Below are 14,189 nucleotides of genomic sequence, written 5' to 3'. Positions count from 1 at the left end.
AATTTAATGTTTGTATTGTTTACTCTTTGAGTAGATCGCGATTCATAATGTAATTACACTATTTTCACTCATTAGTTTCACATACACTAAGAACCTCTGCGCATACGGATGTCCGTGTTGGTTTTGATCTAAGAATTATCTCCCAGAGTTTGTCCTACTTTCTTTACTACTACCTCCATATGAGTGGTATGCAACCACGCACATCAGATATTACGTTATTCACCCGATATATCGACATCTCGCAAACGATATACACAAGGTGATCAGAAACAATACCAAAAAACTTAAGGAAGTGAATGCTTATATGAAAATAAATAAATAAAAATTAGAACATCATTAATGCACACGTCTTAATTCCCAACTATAGCCAGCTGAAAATTGGTTAAGACGATAAAATGAAGGATGATAACTTGAGAAGGAAGTGTTGGATGAAGATCAGATGAAAGAACATACTGCTTATTTCAAGTCTAGATTCCATTAATATGCGAGTGGATATAGGCCAAGAGCGGTGACAAGGTTAACCTCGAAATATAGAAAAGATTCATGAGATCTGCTAGAAACGAAAAATGATAGATCAGAAATTGAACATTGGCACACATTCCATATTGACTGACACTAATTAATCTAGGCACAAAATAACTGCTATGTTCTTTTTGTTTGATCTTCATCCGATATTTCTTTGTTTAGTTATGAGTATTTTTATATAATTCTAACCAATTTTAGGTAGGTTGTAACTTCGAAATGATGTCTTTGTGCACCAATGTTGGTCTATAATATTATTTAATGTTTTCGTATGAGGATTCATTGCCTAAAGTTTTTTTTTTTTTTTGTTTGCTTATTTTTTCCGAACTACCTGTAGCTTGTTCTGGAAATGAGTTGTCCAATACATTTTTTTACTCATACGTTTACTTCACAGAATTACACGGCCTTATGAGGACGTCTAAAGAAGCGTATATTCCTGTGTACCTACTCACTAACGCTAAACATGGCTGCGGCTCAGTGCTGATTTGGGCCGCAATTTCGTGACGTTCCGTTAGTCTTATTATTACTCGGAAAGGACGAATTACTATTGGTGGTTATGTAGACATATTAGGTGACTAAGTGCATCCTGTGGTATAAATCAGTGTGAGCAAACTTATCTAGGAGAAGGCCGAGGAATAGAAAACAGCTTAAGCAAGTCAATGTAATCCAAAACAACAACAGTAAATTTTATACAATTCTTGCAATAGTAGGCCCTACTAATGATTGAAGTTTCCTGTAATTTGATTAGAACTGGGATACATTAATTCTCAAAAGTGAAGTTAAATGCTCAGCTGTCAGTATGTTTCTAGTACAACTCTTTCGAAGTAGCCCTAATATACTTTTCATTCGTTAGATTAGATGTCATGTTGCGGACCGAATAGAATCTTTTAGTGGGACGCGGGCCGTAGTTTGCCGTTATTGGAATGATTGGTGTTCTCTAACAAGAATGTAATCTTCCAAGGTGACAATGCGCCAATACACTCAGCCACACTTCTTTAGGTATGGTTTTAGATAGATCAGCAACCCCTCTCTTAATCCCCTGAATACTAAAACTTGAGCATCCAAGTCTTAGAGCAGCGCTTCCGATGCAGATTTACTCCGCTACCATCGCTGATGCAACCGGATGCTACACTACGTGAAGAATGGTCCACTAAGAACGATTCACAAGTAATGTCTCAATTACATGATGAATACAAGTTATGCTATAGAGTAAAGTTGGCCTAAACTCCTATTAATATGGTAAGCTAGATTTGTTAAAGATTTTTCCGACATTTTAGTAACCTATTAAAATAACAGAAAGGAATATTGGAACTTCCAGAATATGTTAATTTACTTGTTTTTATAGGTCATTGAGTCCATAGAGGTTAAAGGATTGTTAATAGACACTCAAACAAATACTACTTAGAAATACTTATTCATGCTTTAATTTTACCTGTGCACTTCTATCAATCGCATGGCTGATGACGGCAATCCACCTCGTGAGAGATTCTTCGTTCTCAGCTGCCAACTGAAGTGCAGCTGCACCACTCTTGCTAACAGTAAACGCAAATGCACGAGAAGATTCTGGTGCCTTTGCTACCGAATAGTTGAGCAACATAATGGCTCCCAGAGGTTGTGACTCCTTTAAAAGAAAAAGAAGTTTTCGCATAAATTATTATCAAAGCACGACATCCAATTATCCCGACATATATGTCAGCGTAAGTTACACAAGTAAGAAAATAAGCGACGTTTGAAGAAGTTTAAGTCACTCTGACTTTAGCGAGATTGGGAACGCATTTATCTGGGAAGTGAGAACCTTGATTGTTGATTGGTTGGGAATTTAACTCACTTTTCTTCATTTAGGCTACAGAAAAACTATAGCTGAATGTAGGATCCGAACCACATGAGTACTCACCGGGAACTGAGTTCGGATTTTCCGCGTGGAAAGCACATACGCTAACTATATAGTCATGAGGGAGGTATTGGAGTTGGACCTAAGATCAAACAAGTACACCTTTCATTCATAGGCGGAGCTAGGAATTGTCTGCTGGGGGAAGGGGGGGCGAAGTGGGGGCAGACTTCTTGATTGGTCTCGGAGGTCTTGGTAGGTGGCCATCTTATAGGCGGCATTTTTATCTTTTGTCAAAAACTTGGGGGGCAATGCCCCCCATAACTCCGCCAATGCTTTCATTTCATCTTCCTAGATCCCGTTTATTTCTATAATATAAAGTATGCTTAAAATAGGAAAATAGTTCTACATAAAATAATATACTAATCGTAATGATTCTTCTTAATAACGGTATATGGAAAAATATGTTTTAGAAAGTCAGTAAATCATAAATCATAATCCAATGTATTCACATACTCTATTTTCAAATATAGAATGAATAAACAGAAAAAAAGCGTTCTTCAAAGAATTCTTTTGTGGAAAAAGCAATAACTGAATATTAATAATTACATTTAATATATTTCTAAAACATAGTGTCAAGTTACTTTATTAGAATTATAAGTAGGACCTTTCCTATTTCTAATCAAAGTTGTTCCTTTAAATTTTCTCAATTATAAAACCTATACATCCGACGCAATTATTCGTCACTGATAAGGACTGTACACCCTCTTGAAATACATATCGTAATATAAATAGTTTAGGATATTAAATACAGAAAATTAAATTCAACTTCCATTTTTTCCCAGAGGATATTTCTTCATTTACTCACACACAAAAAGTACTTTCAATGAATAGTATACCATGAGGAGAAAAAAAAAAAACATATTTACATTTGATTTATTAAAATGTTATCTGAATCAATGATTATATATAAAAACCACTGTACCTATTTACCAAATCAGATGTTACCTATACAAATAAAACGACATCTAGTAATTTCTTTGAAGCGAGAGCTAAAACAAACAGGAAAAAAGTGGACGTATGAACATTAAACGAAATTAAAACAAACATTCCCATTTTGAGTAATGTCAGTAATAGCAAATTCAATAAATACAAAGAAAAGAAAGATATGCTTGCTCAAGAGAAGTGGTGTACATATACTTTTTCAACTTGTCAGTAATAATAACAATTAAACCAAAAGTTTCTCTGAAAAGTATACACAAGTATACAGTATATGACAAGCTGTAAAAGAAAGAGGGAAAAATAACCTGCATTATTATTGTTTAAATACAGTGCATATCAGCAATAACATGCTTGAAACATCTGTAATAAAAGAGGAATTAAACAAGAAAGGTATAAACTTCGCATGTATAGTGAAGGGAAAAAGAAAGTAGCATAAGTCTAGATCTGATGCATGTCTCCAGTTGTATTCAAGTGTCTAAAGGATAAGCTAAGACACAGAGGACGAGAAAGATAAGACTATAGAAGAATTTCAAAAGTAAACATGAGGTATATTCACAGGATATATGTAAATATATAACAAATGTGACTAGTGATTTGCTTATCCCATACATCATTAATACATTAGTTATACATATAGTCAGCAACTTCTTACTTAACTCCATATTACGTAATTAAACAACAATTAATAAATTATTCTCGACAATTAAAGATATAACTATAAACATATAATTTATTAGTACAGAAATCAGCTGTAAAATCTGAAAGTGTTAATAGTCAAATTAGTTTATCTATAATACAAACACCAAATTATTATCAACACTATTGACCAATGTACGGGATATTACTTTATATTAAGTTATTATCTTTTCATACACTAAAACTTTTGCCGCTACTAGATACGATGTCCATTCAGTATGTCTAAAATATGCAATACACGTTATTTGGAATTTCGCAAATAAATACTGAATGAACACATGTTAGTATAAGCATATTATAATGTATGGTAGTATTTAGAACAAATAATAAATTATGATACGGTAAAATATAGTCACAAGTTTTATTTAGAAAAATAAAGTAAACTTAGAAAAGAATCTCCTTTAAATAGCACCTGTAGACGAGGTAAAAGTTGCAGATACTAGAGATTATTGGATTATACTTATTGGATAACTGTAAATCTAGCGACAATCTAATTTTACAATTTATGAGATAAAAAAAACTTGAATAAGATAATGCTTTTATATTTAAAACAGCGTATGGTTGAAATAGTGAATTAGGGGTAATCTTAGGTTCCTGTAAAATATTAACCTTCGAACTTAAATATTTTGAGCACACAAGACAGGTTTGGTTATGATTTAAATACAAGAGTATTTATGGTACTGTTATCTATATCTATTGCACTATATATATCAGAAAACTGTAAATAGTAAAATTACAGAAATGTGCTCTTGAGTTCATTGTGTGCCTACTCACCCCTTCAGACTTGTAATAGTACAGGCAATTATCTCTCTTAAGGCAAAACCAGCGTCGAAACCACTTCTTTCCTCCTTGACCACTACTGCTGCTGGCGCCCATGCCTCCTCCTCCTCCTCCCAGCTTCCAAAGGAATCCCGAATACAGCGGCGAACCAGCTCCTGGTTCTCTAACCACAGGAGTTAACACATTGCATGTGCGAGCAACCTCCAGTTCTAATGTGTCTGAACCTTTGGAAGGAAAGCGTAGTTAATATCGTAATGGCAGTATTACTTAAATTAATCATTTGAAATGTCATTCCATGTAAAAGGAGGCCAACAAAAAGGATTACAATGTATCTGATTCTTTTCACATAAAAAAGACATTTTAAATTTAATTATAAAAATAATATTCAAATAGGAAGAACACAAATATTTCATAATAAAAATTCATTCCTAACCTTTGCATTATGTTCGTGAAAACATAATGTATTGTATTCATTGTAGTATGCATTGTTTACTTAACAACAGCCAACAGTATATGTTAGTTTATTAGACTGTTCAAATTTAGCGTCCCTTTTCAACATCAAGACAATATGGGGCGTGGATCTATAGTTTAGAAAAGAATCTAAACCCTGTAATACGTTTAAATTTTAATGCTCTCCCACCACGATTCGAACCGAGGGTCACGAGCACCAAAGGGGTACGCACTAGTCACTAAACCAGTAGAAAGTGCTCCAACAGTACCTAAACCAAGTTGATATACAAGGTGAAGGTGCTGGTAGTATGTGGTATTGATCCTGATCCTATCATACTGTCCGTCAAGTTCCATCCGAGTATGTTCTACACGTGTTTTGTAGGGCTTACGTTCGGGTCCTAGTAAGCCAGGATAGAAGGTATGTACCGAATACAGCGCGCTGGATTGCCTTGGAAGTATGGAGACTGTTTTGGTGGAAGATAAGGTTGGAGGACAGGATGAAGAACGACACGAATGCACTAGCTATATTTTGCTGATGTAGATCTCTAAAGGGAAATGTGAAAACATGTTCTGTTGTGCTGATTAGGTTTAAAGTTGAACAATGTGTTGATTTTTTTTTTATTTTTTTTTTATTTTTTTTTTTTTTTAGAATCAGACAATATACTCGGGGTGTATAGTGCATTAATGCGCTTCCACCAGTGTGTATTCAAGTATTTTGTCTTATTATACCAATATATTACGCATCTCATCATTGTATTGTAGTCTTTATTCAAAATCTATTTCACATACAGGGTGATGCAAAAGTGAGGTTGTATGGTTCTCTTTCTTTTATTTTCTTTTTCTTTCTTTCTTTTCTTTTTTTTTTAATTTTAAAGATTCTTGTCTTATGAAGCAGACGAGAAGACGGGAATGTTTTTCCTAGTGGCCTGCCTAGTTAAAAATTCAGTCAGCGACCGTCCATTGTTAGTGCGATTCAGATCAGCTCTGTGATGTGCAAACACAATATGAGGCATCTGTGAACGTATATAATGAGGCGGTGCTAGCCATATGGAGTAAGGTTCCTTAAAATTAAAAAAAAAAACTTGTGTTATTTTTTAATGGAGAACGTCAACAAAGAATTGTGTTTGGCATTTACACGCATAGCGCCAACGTCAATACGTTGCTGCACCACTTTAGTGAGGATAACCTGGACTAGAGTCTGGAATTTAGTCAATGGGCATATTTTTGCATCAGGAAGAGACAATGTGTTGCTTTCGTCTTTCATTCTATTAATCGATTAAGATTATATTTGCATGTAAATGAATTTATAAACAGTGGTGCTATTCAGCTGGTTCGCACCGGTTTGCTAGAACCGGTTGTTAAAATAGGTCGAATTCGGTTGTTAAAATAGGAGAACCCAAACATAACAGTAAATTTTATCCATTTATACTCAGGAACAGTAAATTTTAGTTTAACTATCTTTGTTTTCAGACATTCTTACAGCTACAGAGTTAAACGTATGATTTCTCAGAACAAGGTATTAGCGTTTATTTCTTTATCTCAAATGCTCAGAAATCAAGAAAGAGAACTGAGATCACATGAATGTAGTGGTGAGGGTTATTTATATTTGAAACACATACATACCATTATAAATAATTGTCGATCCATTACTGGATTAAAGTCTTTCCAATACTTTTTGATAACCATCCATATCGAATAATTCGTTTCCAACATTTTCGAAGTGTTACCTTATTTCGTCATACTACCTTGTATTAGGATGCTGTGTAGGTTCCTACTTGTCACTTGTAGTGTTCAGTAAAAAAATAAAACTGCTTTTTATCAAAAAAACAAGGGTATGGTTCGTTTCTTTGTTTTCTAAGAGATTTGTCTCCCTCCTTCTTCCTCTCTCTTTCTATCTCTCTGTTATATACAGGGGAAACCGGGGCATTCGCGAACACTGGTGTAGTGCCGAACACCCAACTTTACGCCCAAGGAAGTTTGTTGGAAAACAGACGATTTTGCTGCACGCTAGCAGAGAAACCTGGAAAAGTGTAGCATAAATTTGGTAACAGACAGCTGAGCGGATTGCTAAGAAGACGTTTTGTTGTTTTTGTCGATTCACTTATAACATTGATTCAACAATCTGGGCAAGGTAAGTTGGCTCTTGGGATTTAGGATTTAGATTTCTGGGCTCGGCATTTTATGGCCATTTAGCTCGTTTGAGGGATGACGTCCCTCAGCGAGCACACTATCAGGGGGAAGGGAAGGAAGAAAGAATTGGGGAAGGAAGGAAGCGGCCTGGGACCTATAAGTTAGGTACCACCCTGATGTGAATGAGAAAAACCCAGGAAAACCTGTGACTGGCCTGAAAAAGCGTTTTTACACTTTTTCAACCGAGTGCCTCCACCAGGAATCGAACCCGGGACCCCTCGCACCGAAGGCGAGAGCGTTAGCGACTACGCTACGCGAGGCCACAAAGTTGGCTCTTATATATATTGTTACGGATAAGGCAATATATTCCCCTATATTTGAGCATTAGTTCTTTGTAATCTAAATAGCCTCAATGCGGTCAACAATTAGTTTCAACTTTAATAATAAAATGGCGTCTCATGGGAAAATGCCAGACATAATGCCCCGGATCCAGGGCCGGCCTTAAGCCGATTGGACCGATTGCACACAATCGGGCCCCGCGCCTATGGGGGCCCCGCGCTAGTGCCGTCTACTCTACTGACCAGTCTAATAAACTCTCCAGTGCCGTTTTAATAGCATATAAGGCACCAGACCAAACAAGTGTGTTTTGGTCCCTATGACTAAATTTTGCTCCTAATACATATAATTAATACATGCCGTTCTGCTCGTGGGGCCCCCGGCCAAGTGGCTACGTTACCGTTAAGATGGCTCTGCTACTTTTGGTTGTCGAGTACATACAACAACGTATTGCAGCAGATACATTCATGAACTCCACAAGGGCCTCTCCCTAACAAGTAAATGAATAGTTTGTATTAAGTTTCCGGGCATAAGTAAATATTTTCTTAATTTAATGCTGCAGTAGTTTCTATATTTTTATACGTTTACAACTTCTGTTGTAAAAATAGATATTATGTCCATGGAGTATTCTGCATACCTCCAACACCCCTAATACTCCCCCAAATTTCCTTACACACACTCCTGGGAATAAAAATATTGTTTTCTTTGAGTTTGTGTAAAAATGTATATAATTATTCTGGGTGCGCTCCCTCTTTCGTTTTGAACACCCCACTAAGTTAAAGTTCCTGGTGTTCTTACTGATTATGTGATACTTCCGTGAATACCGAGATGGTATCAAATAAATCAGCCTCAGTGCGACTTCTTTGCATATCATTTCTCTTTTTATATCTATATTAAAAATACAAAACCTGAGAACGAACTTTGCCCTCTCCTGCGAAAAATCCCGTGGATGTATTGCTTTTAATTTTTATTTTTGTTTATTTATTTAAAAAATCAAGTCAGGAAAACGGAATGTATACTAGTGCATACTGAATAGGTGGCTGCTTATGAAGGTTTGTCTTCTAACTCAAATAATCCAGTGGAAAATATGTCATCCATTTTCCATCAGTTCCTTAAGGTTTGTGATCGCCTCATAACCATCAGAGCCATAGCCTAGGGGGTGGGTGGGGCTGTTTCCCCGGGCGCTGATAGCAAGCGAGCGCCGAACGAGTATGAAGAAAGGAAAAGTGTGGGAAATGAGTAAACGATGCGTCACCCCGAAAAAGTATTGGCACCCTCTTTCGGTTTGCAAAGAAATAGATTTAGTAAAAATTTTCTTGCTCGCTTCGTTCGCAACCCAAACATTTCAATGATTCACAACAAGTTTTTACTTATTATGATTTATGATATATGATATACCTAGGTAAAGTTATATATAATATATAATATATATATATATATATATAATATGTAGCTAATATTATATATAATAAAAGTTATTATATATGATTTCTTAATGACAATGTGATATACAAGGTGTCGAGTAGTGACTTAGCCTACGCAGGAGTGTTTTGAAAATAAGAAACGGTCAAAGTCTGAAATACGCATTCGGCTTTTTGATGGTGATGAGTTCGTCACGCTTTTCTACTCAATCGGATTAATTACAACGCGACGATGAGAATGAAGGTATGGAAATGAGAGGCGTAAAGAGGTACACACATGCTGCTGTTTGTGCGGGAATATTAAAAATTAAATTAAAGAAGGGGAATAATAACATTAACGAACTTGAAGCAGTTGTAGAATAGGGGCTTAAGGGTTGGAACTTAATCAAACGAATTTCGTTTTTTCGAAGACTGATCAGTACCAGATTTCTTTTTGTGCATACGTATCGACGACTTTTATATATCTACATATATACAAAACATACACACACACACACATATATATATATATATATATATATATATATATATATATATTCAGTTCCTTAAGTTTAGTGATCGTCTCATGGGTCTCATGTATGGGAGTGTAGATGTTAGTGTATTTTTAATATGTTAATTAAGAATAAGTAAAGTTAAATTCAGAACTTTCATTCGTTAAGAAATTAAGTAATTACTATATTTCAAACATATGTAGCAGCCAAACTGTACACTGAATTTTAAATACAAACATTAAACATATTTTCACCTCCATCGATCAATATTGAGAAATTCACAAATAAGGCTCCTTCTGAATTTCCGTTACATTTCACAAAATATTCTTTGCCGTAAAAGAATCAAAATTAAAATGTTACTTGTGTGGTCACATACAGAATAAAATTACGAAAGTTTACAATTATTACTGGAAATTAAATCAGTCATTCATTTCGAAACGTTGCAAATAGTTGTAAATTTCTATAACTGTTCTTCAAATGGATTTGTATATAATCAAAGATAGTTTAGTCAAGTTTAACAAACAAAAAAAGTAAAAAAATAAACTTCTTGAAAACAGTTCTTATTTGTAAAAGAATACGCAATAATCGCATTTGGTCGTTGCAATGATCTGTCCAAGCAGCTATTCAGTGTAGTACCTAGGTATAACAACGGAAGATGCTTCCCTTGTATGTAAAATAAAATAAAATAAAAAATAAAAATAAAAATAAAAGAAACTTGGTAAGGTGAGCGTAGGGGCGCCGAACTCTCTAGTTACGGCTCTGATCACCATTTCATTTTGTCTGCAGTCGAGAACGACTTCAAGCTGATTATATCTTTCATAAGTAGCTACTTGCGATGTTCTTACTAGAGTACATTAGGTTTTCCTGACTTGAATTATTTTTAAAAAGATACAGCTGTTAAGAAATCTTTGAGTTAACGAATTTATCTCAATGTGCATTTCATTATGTCTTACAAATATAAACTTATGGAAACTTAGACTTCACCATTGTATTTCTCGTAAAATTCCAGCTCAATTTGGTATATTACATGACCCCCTTCCTATTTAAAAAAGTCGAGCGAGATACAAGATGGCGGTTATAATAAGCATACCCTCAAATAGATGTCTACTTCCTCCCGGTGTCGGTTAATGTGTTTTTTGTTTTTCATCCCTTTACCCGTTTTGCAAATAAAATGAAATTTTCAAATTTGAAACACACTGTTATGGCTTATTCTGATCGATCAGGATTTTGGCCACTACGGCCGTCTTTGTGGATGGAAGCACTTTAAATTTGGCTTACGCTTCTTTCTTGCTATTGCACATTTCTCTGAGATTTCGACATCGATAAGTTTACTTGTAACAGAAGAAAACTGAAATACTGGTACACAACCTTCTTGAAAAATTGGTAGGCAAAAGGAGGAAAAATGTATTTTAAAATTTATTCACTCACTATTTGCATTCCCATTTTTGTTATTTCTCTCAAAAACTAGCTGCTATAAGCAATGAGGAGGGTGAATGTTTTCACCAGAATATATATTGGTTTTACAGACCTTGGTACAGAAGTTAGTTGTAAACCTGGGGCCCCGCAAAATGTTTCCAATTGGGCCCCGCACCACCTAAGGCCGTCCCTGCCCGGACCATTACCCCGGAATATTCGGGCGGGATTGCCTCATGGTGTGAAATAAATTATCAAAATTTTTAAAATTGTTTTCTTTATTGAGAAGTAAGTAATAAGTTAATGAAATTGGTTTGGGAAATAGATCATGTCTTGGTAATAAGCTTTATTAATTAGAAAAGTTTGCTATATTTATTATTTGCTCTATTTATTAGTTATGTTTGTAATTATAGTTCTTATTAAAGATTTAAATATTAAATTACGGTATTTTTTTAATGTATTTTAATGCATTCTGTTTCTTTCATAAAGGGAAGTTTAAAGGAATCATAGGTACATTTTTAAAACATCTCACTGATTTGTTGAAGAATGTTACTTTTAACTTTTCTCTGCACTTTAGTAAAGAGGAAAGACTCCAAGCTTTCTATACACAAGAAATCTTAATTGTAGGGTCATTGCCCCTATGATGGCCACAATCGCGTAATTTCAGCAGTAATAACAGAACGTCGCTAATTGTGAGTTTTGTAAATGAAGAGAGCCACGCTGATTTCGAGATGAAATTGTCATCGTTGAAATGTAAGTATTAACTCTCGTACACACAACGTTTTGAGAAATATGCATGTTTTAATACTTTCTTATAACATTTGAGTAGGTTCAACAGGGATGCATGTCTAGTTAAGTGTGTTTTTTGTAAACAATATTGTTGGTGTCGCTTTAACCTTTCTTCTAGTTGGTAAAACACGAAAGCCTAGCTGTAGATTTAGAGTGATCTGCCCTCTCGTCGATGGTGAATTAAACAAGTGTGTTTGCCAATGACGGCCACAAAGTTTAGTTCCTATGATGGCCAGAGAAGTTAGGCGTGGCCATCATTGGCACAGAGCCATCGCCCCGTCTACTGACACTGGAAAGTACAAAATCATTCATTTAATGACTTACGCAACCTGGAGATTCACCAGCGCAGAAGCAAACGCTGGCGTCAGACTTTCCAGAAGTGAAAAGTATAGTGAGCATTTTTTTTTTTCCTGTTACTAAATTATTGCAATACTCAGATAATAGGGTCAACAGTTATATATGAAGGCCATTCTATGCTGATCCACGGCAAATCTCTTGACGTTTGGCGATTGCCATTTGCGACGTTGTCAGATTTTTTTGTATGTTAGTATGTGACTGAAACATCTTTTTCGAAGTGCCGTTTCAAGTTTATGCGTGAAGTGAGTCAATGCTACTATCTCTGTAATTGGCTAGCCTTATGAAGGAGACCACGCCCTAAAAGTCAAGAGATTTGGCGTTTCCTTTAAGTAGAGATGCATATAGAATAAGAATTTGTATGTAAATTAGCAAAATCAGATTTAAAACAAAATTCCACTTGGAACGTCAGCATTTAGAGAAATAGTTTTAATCTACATCGTTATTAACCATACAAGTAAGAAACGTTTTGACTGGGTTGTGGAATCAGACCTGCTTGTATTATCGATAGCATTAATCTCTAAGCGAGGGCGGATCCAGAGAAAGGATGCAGAGATCCCTCCACAAAACAGAATGCAAAAATGAAATGAAATCTTTAAGTTTTACGTCCCACGGTCATGTCGGTTAGGCTAAATGAGACGGTGATGATGAGAAATAAATGAAACCTTTAAAACACTATTATAACCAGGCAACTAACATTCGGAAAAGACGCCATCCTTCAGAAGCTTTCACTAAGAGAGCTTTCCCAGCTGTGTTCTTCGAAGCCTGGTCGCAAGCAGCGACTGTATCTAACGGTGTCAGAGACTTCGAAGCATGTGGGATTTTTCCAATCAATCCTGATAAGATTCCTCCAGAAGGATATGCTTTCAGTGACGATTCTTGTTCTGTGGACACAGAGACTCACATGGAACCATTCGGAAACCAACAACAAGAGGAATGTAGTAAAGATAGTCAACGATGCAATTAAACCAGCTCTCCTCAACCCAGCACATCCACTGTATCTGACTCACCACCGGCACCCAGATCTGTGAATTTGCCTAATGATATTAATTGTACGACTATTCATACACAACCTGATGAACAACGACAAGTGACATTTGAAGATATTTTGCCAATCTCTCAAGTGTAGCCTACCAACCGAAAGAGGCCACATGGTAATGCTATTTACAATCCATTATCTCCGTCCAAAATCCAACACCTAAAAGAAAGAAAATCACGTGGTGTGGCTACAAAACCTAAGTTTTCTAGATCTCTTCATCGTCAGGAATATAGACCCACCAATACTAAGACTTCCAACGATACATCGGACATGTTTAAGGTTAGGCCTTCTACTCGCGTGTTGACTAGGGAATCATCTAAGGCAAGGAAAGAAGATTTTTGTGGACAGTGTAACGGTTATTATTATGATGACTCTGGAGATGCTAAAATCTGGATTCAATATAAATTTTGTAGTGCTTGGGTACATGAAATCTGTACTCAATCATACGGTCGAATGACAAAAACTAAATATTTTTGTGGTGACTGCTTTGATGAGTAGGTAACCTATATAAATGATGTAATTATAAATGATGAGTAGGTAACCTATATAAGTGATGTATTACTTCTGTAGTTAGCCCATGTCCAATATCTTAGTTAATTAGTAGTTTGTGTTAGACCCTATTTAGTAGTTAGCCCTTACATATAATACTTGTAGCCTAGCTTGTCTATCATTTACCCAACTATATACGCCAGGATGTCCAATTGTTGTGTATGTCCATGTGTATGTTGTGAATAATATAACGTCATAACAATAATATACGATGGAAATAACATTCTTCTTATTTGTTCACACAATTTATTCGTTCTTTCGATCTTAGTAGAAGGGAAAATAGGCAGATCTTAATGTGGCCATATTAGGAGCATACATGTGGCCATCAATGGAGCGTGTGTTTCAATGATGGACACTTTGCATCCTTTCAGTTTTTTTGTAATAACTTA

At 35.5% G+C, this 14,189-nt stretch overlaps 1 protein-coding gene across 1 annotated transcript in view; it reads right to left on the bottom strand.

The window, feature by feature from the left end:
- The window catches only part of LOC145683014 (uncharacterized), an 832,861-nt gene that overhangs the window by 34,037 nt on the left and 784,635 nt on the right, over window positions 1-14,189 (bottom strand). Inside the window, exons 14-15 of the mRNA XM_081754367.1 lie at window positions 4,823-5,052; window positions 1,955-2,143 (exon numbers count right to left, since the gene is read on the bottom strand). Coding sequence (XP_081610493.1) covers window positions 1,955-2,143; window positions 4,823-5,052 — 419 coding nt within the window. The remainder of the gene's footprint in view (window positions 1-1,954; window positions 2,144-4,822; window positions 5,053-14,189) is intronic.

The sequence above is a fragment of the Thermobia domestica genome, chromosome 4, assembly GCF_964235325.1.
Source record: "Thermobia domestica chromosome 4, izTheDome1.hap1.1, whole genome shotgun sequence".
In the NCBI taxonomy this organism is placed as follows: Eukaryota; Metazoa; Arthropoda; class Insecta; order Zygentoma; family Lepismatidae; genus Thermobia; species Thermobia domestica.
Note: the sequence above shows the minus strand (reverse complement) of the source record. Positions and strands in the feature narration are given on the sequence as shown.